Here is a 14180-nt window from a genome sequence, read left to right as displayed (position 1 = left end):
TCACCCGGGGTCCCCTCCGCGCTGTCCCTGCCTCGCCTGCGCTCCGGGGAGGGAACAATGCGCGAGGTGACACCCGCAGGGCTCTGCCCGGGGAAGGAGCTGGGCTGGGCTTTATCCGAGTACCGGCAGGGGTATCAAGGCAACCCAGGGAACAGCATCTGCTGCTGCCCGAGCAGGCAGGAGCCGCGGATCCATTGGAATGATTCATAGTTTGCATATCGTCACGTGCGCTCCCCGATTTTAACCCTTCCTTGGGAACCCGCCGGGCCAGGGACCCGACCCGGAGCTGCCCCGGCAGCACCAGCACCTCCCGCTGCTCCAGGGAAGGGTTTCCAAACCCCAACCAGGTACCTGCGAGTCGGCGACTCTGCTGCCACTGCAGAGGTAATGATTAAGCCAAAAGATCCACACAAAGCTGAACAGGTCTGACCCTTCCAAGCAGGTTTTTTCCATTTTCACACATTGCTAAGAACTCTGGCTGGCAGTGCCCAGCTCTGCTCCCTCCTGGCCCCTGGGACACCCTGGGGTCAGTACTGCCACTGCAAAGCCTGGAATGGGTGGGGGTAACAGGGGACCCCATGGAGAAAAGCAGGTAGAACTGAGCAGGCCAATGTCACCCCTCATGGAATTCCTGGAAACAGCCTGTCTGGGTGGGGAGCAGAAATAAAAGCTACAGTTTTAAATCCATAAGCACAATAGGTGTCCAAAGTCAAGACGTGACTAGTTCAGAACTGAGGGGAGAGAGAGGCATGTTGAAAGCTGCTCCATTTCTTGTTTAGTCAAGGAGGTTTGTGTTGCTGTTGCTTCATTTGTGGTACTAGGTACTATGGTCTTGCATCATCCCCTCCTCCCCTGAACCTTTCAGGAAGAGATTTAAGGGAGTAATTTCTACATAATATTTCATGAAATGGTTCTCATGTCAAATCCTATTGTATCAGAGATGCTACTCACAAACATGCCCACATGCAAAGCAGCTCTGGGGAAAGGGGGTATCTTGCCTTCCAAGCATTGTTTCTAAGAGTTGAACTCCAGCAACCTGTAACCTGTCTCCTAGAACAACTCTGATGACAAAACTCAGCATTCTGTACCTTATTCTTCATTTCTGAATGCAGTATGTTTATTTTGAACATTCCCAAATTCACAGTCTAATAAAGCCCTCAGTGTTCTAAGGGAATCCAAGCAAGAGAGAAAACCCTTTCCTCCTCACACAGCTTTTCTTCTGAAGAGCTGCAGAGTCGTTTTGCATGGAAATGGCAAGAGATACTTCTGAGCAGATACCTCAAGAGCTGGGTGTTTCTTAACGAGAAACAGAAAAAACCCTGTGCATTTATTGACACAGTTACAGATCAGGCCTCATGGACGCTGCAGATCCTGCATCCAAGGCTGACATTTCAGACTTACATGCTGTTTAATCTCAGCATTGTATTTCAAACATCTGTGCATTTGCAAGTGCAGCTCTGTGCTTGCTGCAGGACAGGGATTCTTCACGAGGCACTGGGCTATTTTAGATGGTTCCAGGCTCTGTCTGCTTCAGTAGCCCCCCTAGAATAGCAACCAGAGAGCTCTGGGCTGTAGCTGCCATGCCAGTTAGTCAGCAGCCCCTTCACCTAAACAGGATGGGCAGAGCAGAGCTGAAATGCAACCACCTTCTGGTATGTCACCTGTCACAAAAGGGGAGGAGATCATAGAATCATCCTGGTTGGAAGGGACCCTGAAGATCATCAAGTCCAACCATAACCTAACTCTCCCTACCATAACCTAATTACCCGTTCAGTGCTTAAATCACATCACTAAGCACTATACCTACATTTCTTTTAAATACTTCCAAGGATGGCAATTCCACCAACTCCCTGAGCAGCCTGTTCCACTGTCCAACCTCCTCTCAGGTAGTTGTAGAGAGCAATGAGGTCTCCCCTGAGCCTCCTCTTCTCCAGACTCCACCCTAGATCCACAGGAGGCAGGTGGGTTTCTCAGCTTGCTGCAAGAACCTCTCACTTATGGGTCTGACCTGAAGGACCTGAAAAGTCACTAGAGAATCTCTCTCCCTTTTTTTATTAGACCTTCCCTGAAAAGAGTGAGATGTTATGTCTGGTTTTCCATTTTCACCCTTGGAAGATGGTAAAACTGCTGATTTGAGTCTCCCTGCAACACTAAATTTAGTATCTTCTGGCTACCACATGAACATACTGCCAGGTACTTCAGTATACTTGGCATCTGATTGCTTAGATTCACACTTCAATTAACATCATGGCAAAATGTTCTAGAAGACAATCAGATGTGCTTTCATCATCATATTCAAGTGGTTGAAGATTTTTCCAGCCCTTCAGCTGAAATGCAGTGAGTGACTGCATGTTCTCCTGGTTGAGCTACAGAGCAAAGATCTCCTGTCCGTGGGTGTGCAGAGAACAGCCCAAGAAAGCCTGGGCTCCCAGGGAGCACACCAGCTTCCTCTCTTTATTTCTTTTCTAAAGCTCCCCAGAATATGATGTTCTGTAGGACTCCACACAAACTTCCCAGCTGGCAAAAGCGCACAAGTACATTTTAATTAAACACCAGCATGTGGGTTACACACAAGCTCCATTTACTTCTTCTCTGGAGATTCCATGTTATCTTTTTATAGAACAAAGAACACAGCTCAAATGTACAAATGTTCTATAATGGTCTCCCAGCCACTCGAGCCCAGCAGTCCCTGTTCCTGAACAAGAACAGCACCAGATGAAGTTCAGCCCTTGAAAAGCAGCAGTGATTATCCCAAGCTGCAGCCACCCTGGGCCTGTTGAGGGTCTGCAGCTTCAGAACACAGAGAGCACACATTGCTAACCAGTACTGCATGACTAATTACCACAGTGGCAAATGGGACCTCGTTATTCAGACATTGCTGGGTACTTTTATTATTAACATCTATTCCACCTCCAACTCCCAAATACAATCCCGCACAAAGAAGCAACAATCCCTGGTTTTATTCCTCATTCAGAACAAAATGCCCTTGTTACATGATGTTTCCCAAAAGCTCCTTCAGCTCCCCGTGGGCTCCACCTGCTCTCAAATACTTGTCATTGTTCTAAGGACTGGGCAGGACTGGGGGTCCCACAGAGAGCTGTGCTCCTGCACGTGTCCCAGCACAGAACCCCCGGCAGAGGCAGGTGGGACCACAGCACAGCCTCACCAGGAGCACAAGCAGCTCAAGCCCCCAGGGTCTTCAGTGACTGCTGGGTCCCCCCATCCTTCACCACCTCCCTTCAGGCAGCATGAACCAGCATGGAACTGGGGAGGCAAACCAGCTGAAGAGCTGTCCAAAGGGTACTGGGGATTAACTTTCACCTGGACCGGATCCCGGAATGATCCAGATGGGAGAGACAAGGATGGGCACCTTTAGGTTAAACTAACTGAAAACCAAGCCCCTGCTGGCCTTTCCTCATAGGAGCCTGGGTCAGAAACTCATCCTCCTGATGCTCACCTGCCTCCCACCCCCTCCCTCCACTTCAGCTAACAAGTAGTAGTAATTCCTGCATTTCTTAAGTGTCTTCTGTGAGTCACCATCCCACACACAAACAAATACTATGATCAAGTCCTTGCAAAGACCATGACAGCTTCAGTCCCATCTCGGGCCTCTTCATTTGTCCATCTCAATTACACTCAGTCTGCAGCAGCCAGAGGAGCAAAGCCTGCCCTTGTAAGGCTGTTCTGGTCTCACATTCCACATCGACTCTCTTTCTGTTTCATTAGTAAGAGAACTTAATTTAACCTGTTGTGTTTGACATTATGGACTATTTTAAGATGCAGTGAGCTTAGCTACATGGCTCCAGACTCAATTACCCTCAGCTTCCTCAGACACTACACAACAACTTATGGTTTTTTATATCCTCCTTATTTTTGCCTCTGTATTCTCTACTTTGCCAACTGAATTGCCATGTCCAAAGGACTCACCACCATTCCTAACCACAGGCTCCATTTCTTAGGTGCAATAGCTCTGACGTTTTTACCATGTCACCTTCAAACTCTCATTTACAGCAAAACAGAAATGCTCCAGTGCTCAGCCATCTGAAATGCCAAGTGTGTTCTGAGGGCTCCCCAACGACCTGCCAGTCCACAGCAGCCCTGTTCCCCCGTGATCTCCTCCCCAACCACCCCACAGCCACACATCTGGCAGGGACAAAAGCCTCACAGCCGGACCAAAGGTTTTTGGTTGTTTCTTTCACTCCAAACCAAGGCTGAGGTGCTTTGAAAGAGTCTTAACTTGGGAAAACAGGTAATTTGATGAGAGCCTGGGCAGATGCAGCACGTTTTGTTTTCCACAGACAACAAACAAAACTGGTTACTTTAAAATGCTCCAGCTACTTGCCAGTTCTCACCCTCCCTTCCTCTCCCAACTGACTTGCTGTTACACAAACAAAAAAGGCAGGTTTCCTTGGGTAACTTTTGTAGAATGTCTGGATTTGGGAAAGTCTGAAAACCACACAAGTTTCCATCAGGTAAAATGGGTAAACACTATCTAAGTTTGTCTGCCAGGTTCAATCTCACTTCCCTGGCAAGAAGACAGACCTAGAGAAGCAGAGGCACTTCCCCTGTCACAACTGCTCACACACCAGTCCCACTGCACTGAGCCTTTCATTTGGATCTCTGTTCATAGCACACAGCCATCTTCTTCTTTCAAGCTAAAATAAAAATTAACACAGCTTAAGTTAAACAGAAGGTTCATGGACTAAAGGCTGGAATTGTTCAGGCTCCTGCACCTGTTCCTACTTGAGAGTCCCAAGCCCAGCACCATCTCCAAACTCCAAGAGGCTGCCTGGGGACAGAGAATTGCTGGGACCTGCATGTCCAAGGGCAAGAGAAACAAACCCCTTGGTCCAGCCAAGGCCTGGTCTGAGCAAGGAGTCATTCAGACACCCGGGCTGCTTCAGCTGCACAGTGACCATGAGCAGCCTGAGGTCAAAATGAAAAGGAACAGAAAAAAAACAGGAAAAAGGGCTGAAGGGATGGAGCAGTGTTTTAGTGTTTTAGCACAAGGACTTTGTACAGTGTCTACATGCAGTGAAACCTCTTTTGTAACCTGAAACACTGGGTATGTCAATATTTACACTAAATATTTGTTTTCTATTCCTATTTGTTTCTTACTAAAAACAAGCAAATCAAGCTCACATTTACAGCTTCATTTATGCTTAGTCAGAACTTAAGACAACTTGCATAGAACTTGACGTTAAAGGGGTTTATCTCATACACAGCCAAAAAGAGAGACTGAAATTCCATTTCCAGACTGTGTTCTTACATGAGGTTACTCTAAAAGCCCCAAGAGGCCTCACAAACTAGTGAGCAAGAAGGGACTGCACGAGCAGCAGGTTCAGGATCAATGCTTGTGCAGTTTACAGAAGCAGTTTACACAGGAGCCTTTTACAGAAAGGTGCTACAGCACTTCAGAGAGTATCTCAACCTGGTCCATGGCTATTTTAAAAATCTTTATTTTAAACAGGGGTAATAACCACCTCAGAGTAATAATAATTTTTCAAGAAGTAATGCAACTCAGTTGTGGGAAACAACACACTGAAAATCAGTGCCCTTGGCTTTGCAGACAAATACTTTTAATTTATTCTTCCAGATTAATTTTAATTTACTCCTCCAGAAAAACAGTTCCAGGTTCTGCCACCTGCCCAGCACAGAGGAACCAGCTCTGCCAGGGTCTCACCAGCAGCCAGGCAGCTCAGACCCACTGCACACCCAGCCTGATCAACACCTGGGAAACACTCAGCTGGACATCCACACACTCCAAACAAGGCCAGAAGAACATAAGAAGTTTTGCTGGCACGTCCTCCTGCCCCCGGGCAGGCAGGAAACACGTCAGCACGCACAGAGCCAAGCCTGTTATCACACAGAAACCTTGTGCAATGTTTGCTGAAGAAGGTCAGACACTGAACACATCCCATCTGCCAGCCCAGCCCCTGCCCCTGCCCCTGCCCACCACTCACTGAGGAGAAGTCACATCTCAGCCCGATACTTACACTTCTTATGGATTTAAATCCAAATTGATAGCAGAAGGGGCAGGAAGAGGGGAAAGCAGAGGGTGAGTCTCACTGAGTTCCAAACACACTTGAAAACTGCACTTTCCTCCAAATTAACTAATATTAGAGAAACCAGACAATAAGAAAAAAAAAAAACACCTTAAATTTGGATTCCTTGTTTTCCTGGCAGAGCCACACTTGTGGCAAAGAAAGCACATTCATTGTTTCCACGACCAAACACTACACCAACTTCTTTATACCTGCCAAAATAATTCTACCATCCTGCTACCATGGTCATCTTTGCTGGGAGCAGTTTCCCCTTTAATTTATAATCCAAGCAGGAAGCCAGCCACCCTTCTCTCTGTACAAAATCCTGGGCACTTTTAAAGTAGTATGTCATTATTCCAATGTTAATAAAAATCTGTAAACAAAGAGGGCTGGGAAATATAACTGTTAATCTAAGTTTTTAAACCATTTAGGTCTAAATACAATTATCAGTAATAACTGGAACAACCAGAACTCCAAAACAGGTTTTTTTGGAAAATGTTAATTCTTGTGCCCCCCAAAATATGTTCCTCTTGAACTTAAGACTGGCCCAGTTAAACATCCTGAGCATACACAGCTTTTGTACCTTGAATTGTTTCAGTATAAAACAAAGCTATCAATGTTAAAGCTGAGGGAAGAAGCTAAAAATACACTATGTTGTTTGAAAGCCCATCCACATAATCATTCAGCACTTCCCTTCCATTCTCAATGGAAGAGGAAAAACTGAAAAACAAAACAGAAACAGGAAATTCCTACAGCACAAATATTCTGGAAAGTATCAAAAACATTTTCTTTACATTTGTTTACATCAATAGGTTCAAAAAAAGCACAAGATGGATACTTACAGGGTTTTCTTCCATTTATGCAAATAAAAACCCACCATGAAGAGCATTTTTGTTGCCAAACATTCCCCCCCAAGCACCAGACACTCCCCCACCCTGGGCTGAAACCTATAAAGCAGGGGGCTTGAGCACAGCAACAAGCCAGGGGCAGCGTGGGTGTCTGCTAAGGAAGATGCTACAGAAAACCAGGAGCTGAATTACCAGAGGGGAGACACCTGATGTCAACAAGAGACACAACGTGTAACTCACCCATAGAGAGGGAGGCTGCACAGTGGAGTGAAGAGCTGAGCACGAGAGCAGCTCCCAGCAGTGTGCCCAGGAGCTGGCAGAGAAGCTTGGACACTTTGACCAAACACACCAGCTCAACTCGCCACTGATGGGATATTCCCCAAGGTCCCAATATTCCCTGAGGTCCCAATTTCCAGTCAGGGCATCTCCCCAGCATTGCCAAGTCTCCACCAACCCATGTCCCTCCGTGCCATGTCTACATGGCTTTTAAACCCCTCCAGGCATGGCGACTCCACCACTACTCTGGGCAGGCTGTGCCAGGGCCTGACAACCTTTTTGGTGAAGAAATTGCTTCTAATATCCAACCTAAACCTCCCCTGGGCAACTTGAGGCCATTTCCTCTTGTTCTAGTGCTTGTTACTTGGGAGAAGACACCAACACCCACCTCACTCCAACCTCCTTTCAAGTGGTTGTTGAGAGTGAGGTCTCCTGCCCTGGACTGTGAAATACTGCTGAGTTACTGAACAAATTCAGAAGTAAATCATCATCCAACACCTGCAACCTCCAGCCCTTGCAATCACAATTTGCCAAATATGTTCTGTGGTCAGCAAATAATCTCTACTGCCTTCCCTGACATGGCAGGTATTTATTAGCCCCACCCATGAATCACTAAACCAAATACTACATTGTTTTTCTAAGCTTCATTCAGGCCTGAGATTCACCTGAATTTACTTTGCAAGAGCAGCTTTACACTGCAGCACCAAGTCCTGTCCTACCTTGAGGAAAGTCCACTACAAAGAACCACCTTCACCATGCTCAAGTTGCTCCCAAAAGTGCCCTTTCCCCCCAGTAAACAGGCCCTGGCTGCATGAGCAGCTCACAACTGCTGAAAGAACAGGAACAATAGTGGGAACTTGGCTGTGGCCCAGCATCAGCAGCACGGGAAAGCAGGAACTGAGTCAAAACAACTTTAGATCAAAATATTAGGAGGGAGGCAGAGAATTTACCTCTGCCTTGTGTGTACAAATGAGGTTTAACAATCCACTTTAGCCTGGTATCCAAAGTGTACTGAGCACTGCAGACCTGAATGGAAGGGGAGGGGGCTGGGACAGGCAGCCCCCAGCTCCAGCTGCTCCCAGCCCGGGGTGACACAGCCCTGACCACCAGAACTACCTGGGTAAGAAGTGGTTACAGCTCACTGAACACAAACCTGATCGCACCGAGTTAACCTAGAATGCACTATTCCATAAGAGCATTTTATGGCAAATTAAACTTAATCCCACACCTAATTATAACAAACTGTCCTGGATTCTGAAACTGCTTCCCTGGGAGCTCTGAAGCTGCCAGGCCAGGCCATGGGAATCCTGCAGCTGAACAGCACTCTCTCGTGTTCCCGACGGGAATGGCCTTCCTCAGCTTTATTTTGTCTGCTTGCTCTTCGCAGTGACACAAAAGTCAGAATTCCTCTTCTACAGCAGTATTCAGGAATTAGGAAAACGCCCTTCTGAACAGATTGTTCCCTGCAGCTGAACCTTTACTCCAGCTATCCAAAAGGGAGGCTGAGCTGTGGCAGCAGCAGAGCACACCCCGCGGACACAACCCCAGAGACTTGTGTGTCTTTAGACAAAACCCATGCCTGAAATCTGGCTGCCCCATCATCCACAGCAAACCCAGAACAGAGCAGCAGGAAATCCCTGGCAGCACTCACAGAGGCAAGCAACACACTGCCACAGGTCACCTCCCCTCCTGCCACCCCCAGCACACACAGCACCAGGGTTTCCTTCCATCAGCCACCAAAACGAGCAGTGACGCGGTTATTATCGACCTGCTACTTCCTTTGGAGTCATCTGATAGAGGGGTATCAAAACCACTCTTAACAGTAACTGAAATCTTGTCAAAACAAGCCTGAGATCTTACTTCAATACCCTAATGTTATTTTGATTTCCTAATTGCTGTTTAATGACTGCTGATAAAGAACAAGGAGGTCTTTCTAGGCCACGGTGCTGCAGGGTCACATCTTCTATAAAGCGTGCCCGTTGCTTTTGCATGCTCTCAGGATGCAGCACTTGTTTGCTGCTTGAACTAAAAACAAGTGCCAGACTGAGAAGGAACAGCTCCTCAGGAATGGTACCCAGCACTGCAGGAGAGTCACCACCACCACCCCTACCAGAAGCACTCTGCCCAAGCAGAGTGATGGATCTGGAGCTCACTTCTCGTTTCAACTCCGTGTTGAAACTTCACGCTCCCAGTGTTACATTTGCACAGCACAGAGCTACAGGCTGGAGGAGAGATTCTCTGCTGCTAATCAGACACTGGTCTCCCACCAACCATCAAACCAGCCAGGACCACTCTGAAGGTGGCTGTGGCCAAAGTCACAGCTGGCTCCTGACTAAGTTACTGAAAGCTGCATCTAAGAGAGCTCACATCCCCATATGAGCCCTCCTCTCCCCACAATTACCGCAGAGCCTTTTCAAAACCAGCCAGGGCTCCTCTTTTCCTTCATCACCCATTCTGGAAGAGATCAAAAGCTTTCCTATCTCTTGCCAGCTCTGCCTGCACTGCAAGAAACCTGGTCCTCACTCACCCAGCTGGCTTATGTTACCTGCTCCTACCTGTGACATGATCGGTGAGCTCCCAGAGCAGCCTGCACCTCAAAATACAGCTTAGTTCCATCATCAAAACTGCAGCACCCCCCAAAATGCCCTGGGGCAGAGCAAGGATTACTCACAACTTTGAGATGGCCAAGGACAGGAACAGAACCAGTGGCTGTGTCCACCAGCAAGCCCAAAGAGCTGGTCATTGGGCAAGGGCCATTGCAAAGGAAGAGGAAACCTCATTTCTTTGGCTGCACCCCTGGTGTGCTGACCAGCTCAACAACAGCCTCTGGAGCTGCACTGCAAGGACAACTCATGCAAGTCAGACCTAAAGGTGTCTTGTATCAGCTGCAGCAAAGCTCCTCACCAGCTGGAAAAGGGATGAATACCCCATGGACCCTGGAAAACACTCACATACAACACACAGCACTTGGCCACTGACAGACCAGCGCTGGGAGCCGTAATTACAGTAATTACCCAACTACAGATGATGAAACGATGACAGCAAGGAGGAAGGATGACAGCAGAGCAGGGAAGGAAGTGATGATGTGGAATACAGAGAGCTATGATTCAGCCTTGGGATTTCAGTTGGTACAGAACTACAGCTGCTCCAGGAACCACAGACACCCAGGATGCCGGGGCCATGAGTGCGCAGCGCTGGGCTCTGGGCACCCCTGAGCATCCCAGGAAAAGGGCCCAGGGAACAGATCCAGCCTGTAACTAAGCACAGAGCTGAAAGCAGTAAGTTTGGATTCCTGGTTGATGGAAAAGGCAGCACAAGGAATCGGTGCTGACACCAGGGAGGAGAGAGCAGCACCAGCAGCCTATGGGACAAGACAGGCCAGGGCAGGACCAAGGCTTTCCCCCGCTCATCAGCAAAAGCTCAGTTGTACACCACACAGGTTATATCCCACACCTTCTGTAATCTGAATGTTCACAATCAAAGAAGGATGGATCCATTGCTGGAGTCACAAAACTACAAAGCTGCTGAGAAATTTCTCCCAACACAAGCACATTTATAGTATGAAGAGACAATTTACTGAGAGTGAACCAAACAGAGTGGTGCTCAGGAGTCCTGCTCTTCCCCCTCTCCAAGAAACATCAACTAATTTGACCAAAACCAGACTGTTATCACACAAGCCATGAACTTCTGGATGCTTGAGCCATCCTAAAGGCTCCTAAAAGCCTCCTGCAGCAGCCTGCACAGCTCCAGCAGTGCCCTTGGCTTTCATCGTCTGTCCATTGGGGGTTATTCCTAGTTGGTACAGATGCAACAACAGTTCTCAGCAGCTCTCATTGGTCCACCTTCTGTCAGCACAAAGGCTGATGCTCAGCCTTCCCTAGGAAGCAGCTTCTCGGCAGTCCCTGTTCCAGTGCTCTGCATCACACTGAAGAAGCCCAGCTCGGAGGAGCTGCAGTGCTCAGTCCTGCAGCACAGCTCATCAGGAGTGAAAACGATCCTGGTTTGATAAACCTGCTCTTCTCATGATTACAATTGAAACTGAAAAGGGAGCTCAGGGTTGAATTACTGGACAGAACTCTGCCTGCACCTCATACAACCCACTGAACAAAGCACTTGGCCAGACACAGAGATTGTTCTTCAGAAACCCAGAGCTCTCACTCAGCACCCCTGACTACAGAACACAGACCTCTGGGTCAGTCATCACTTACCCATACCAGGCCAGACCACAAACTACACTCTGCTCAAAAAATACTAAGAGGATTTCTTTTGCTAGCCTTCCTGCACATCCCAGCAATACAGACCCTGCCCAAAGATCAGGAGAGGAATAAGCAAAAACTCAGCAGAGAGCTGGCACTCAGCAGGTCCACTGGTGTCCAACAAGTTCACCATCATGCAGGGGTAAAATTCAGCAGAAGAGATGCAACCTATCAAAAACTCAAACCAGCAGCTTCAAAAATGGATTTTCATTATAATATTTTTAATTAAGAGTTACAGCTTCTTCAGATACATTTACCTAATGAATTAAGTATCTTAGCTCTCCAAGACAGATCAAATAACACAAAGCTTGACAACTAACCCCGACATCTCTGGTTACTCCTGATTATAAACAGAGAGAACAGAGTATCTCATTAGTAGCCTTCAGGTGCAGCGTGAAGACAGAAAGTGACAAAAGGCACACCTATGCTTTTCCCTTAAAATTTCTTTTTAAATATATATTTAATATCCTGAATATCACAATTGTCCTTCTAGTATTTTCTTGATACACAGCAGGAGAGTGTATATAGAGCATATGCACACAGTGCAACATCCCTGCTCTGTGACAAACTAAAGCTGCACAGGGTCAAGTTTCATCCCAGAGATCTTCTGGACTGATCACAAAGTTTGGCTGGTTCTTTCCCCTGGCCTTATAGAAAATCACCAGATAGATGTGAAAGCAAAAGCATCCTGAGATCTCTCTCAGACTTCTCACACTAACCAGCCTCAAAGAACATCCACCCCCTCATCATTCTGAAGCCTGACATAGCATGCTGATTTTTTAGCATGCAATTTAGAGAAAGCTTGCCTCTTAGAAATGAAGCTAGTCAGATAAAAAAACATCCAGACTTCTGTGTTCTACAATACTACAATCTCCAACAGGAAAAGATTTTTAAGAAAATACTAATTTCTCTCCCAGCTGCAAAAAATGTAGAGTAGCAATCCCACCTCACTGCTGATCAAAGCACTTACAAGTCCAGGACTGGAAAATTAAACTTGAAATGAGGGAAGCAACTTCTTTGTGATGGTTTCAAAACGGGCTGGCAAACAGCTAACATGAAAAGGTTCGAGGTGTCAGTGCTGATCCCCTGCTGAATTTCCAGCTAAAAAAGGTGCTAGATTAATGCAGACAACACCACAATCAAACAAGATTGGTATTTGATTAGTACAGAAGAAATTGAAACATGAATTCAAAATTATATAGTATCTATCTAAAAAGGCTTCATGAATCAAATTCATCTTTTATGAAGGTGTAGGGGTCAGTCCAATAGCAGTCACTGTGCAAAAGTGACCCTTCAGAGGGTTAAAACAGCTTTTCACCGAAGGGGGCCCCAAGGACTGTTTGATAAGGAAGTGCTCCCCGAGACAAGTGAATTAACCCAGGCAAATTAAAAATAAGTGTAAAAATACACACTTCTAAAGCCAGGAGTACTGGCCATTTTACTCAACCAGCAGGCAGCAGCCCCAGTGAGCAGCAGGGGAAGGAGCGTCCCGGAGCAGCAGCCTCCAGAGCCCGGGGAAGCTTTCCAGCAAATGGAGAAAAATATTTAATATGCAGGATGCAAAACTACAACTCCTACAGTCAGATGTGAACAAGGAAGACATTCCAGTTACTAAGAGGGTTTTCAAGTAGTCTGCAGTCTCCTCAGTTTAAGCAAGTATTAAAGGTAAAAGAGCCAAAATGAATCCCAGGTTTAACGCTCCTACTCAGAAAGATCAGAAAGAAACTGCAGCAGGAAGCCCTCACTGCTTAACAACATTCTCTGGATTTCTGAAAACAGTTAAAAACATCCAGCTTGGCAAGCAGGATGACATTAACACTTACCCACAAATATTGCAGGAACTTTAGCAAACGTGGACAGTAATAATATTCCATCTTTCAAAGCCCAAAGTTAAGGCCAAACCATCCCGGGCACAGGCAGCCTCCTCGCGCTCCCGCCTCCAGCAGGAGTTAAAAGCAGAGCAGAGCAATTAAAAGCCCCACCAATAATGGAGGGTGTCTGATGATCCAGCCCACGTCACCACCAGCTCTGTGCCTTTAACAGATGCTGTGGCTACTTATAAGCAGGAGCTGAGCTACCAGCACCATGTGACTTAACCACTTGTTGTTGAGCACCGAACTGCTCCGACTTCTCCCAGCTCAGTAATCCCCAACGTGCTCGTCTAGAATTAATAACAGGACTTTGGGTTTCGCAGGGAAAAGCCCTTCATCTGGAAGGAAAGAGAAGCTTCTAAACCCAGAGGGGTTTGCAGGCTGTGTTACGAAACGCTGCTAATGCCACAGCAGTTGTTGGGGCTGCTGACCTTGTTCTGCAGTGATGGGCAAGGAAAAGAAAAAACCACACACGAAAGAAGTTCCTGCTTTTCACATAAAAATGCCTTTTGTGAATGAAAAGAAACAGACACGACCAAGCGCCTTTTTATACACGAATGGAACGTCCCCAGCAAATGAATATTACCAAAAAAGGAAGCAAGTCTGGGGACACCCAGTTAGCAGCCACCACGGGGGCATCCTCGCCGGGCTGGGCTCAGCCATGGGAAGCAGAGCTCCCTGACCATTCCACACTGGGGGATCATGCTGCTTTTTTGACAGGAAAGAGAAAGTTAAGTGACAGGAGCCAGTCCAGGATGGGCCCTGACTGCCTCTCCAGTCCCAGCACCTCCCCACTCCCTTCCCAGGGAGGGACAATGCAGAGGGGACACAAAACCACCTCCAGGACTCCAGCATCTCCTCTGCTTGTAATTTTGGTTCAGGATG

General features: G+C 47.2%; 1 protein-coding gene across 1 annotated transcript in view; it reads right to left on the bottom strand.

The window, feature by feature from the left end:
• Positions 1 to 13298, bottom strand: part of KIAA1671 (KIAA1671 ortholog) — a 35942-nt gene extending 22644 nt beyond the window's left edge. The window contains exon 1 of the mRNA XM_009996824.1: positions 13248 to 13298. Within this exon, the coding sequence (XP_009995126.1) occupies positions 13248 to 13298 (51 nt within the window). The remainder of the gene's footprint in view (positions 1 to 13247) is intronic.
• Positions 13299 to 14180: the final 882 nt, after the last annotated feature.

This window comes from Chaetura pelagica, unplaced genomic scaffold (genome assembly GCF_000747805.2).
Source record: "Chaetura pelagica isolate M959 unplaced genomic scaffold, ChaPel_1.0 scaffold294, whole genome shotgun sequence".
Classification (NCBI taxonomy): domain Eukaryota; kingdom Metazoa; phylum Chordata; class Aves; order Apodiformes; family Apodidae; genus Chaetura; species Chaetura pelagica.
This window is presented reverse-complemented; position numbering and strand designations above follow the sequence as displayed.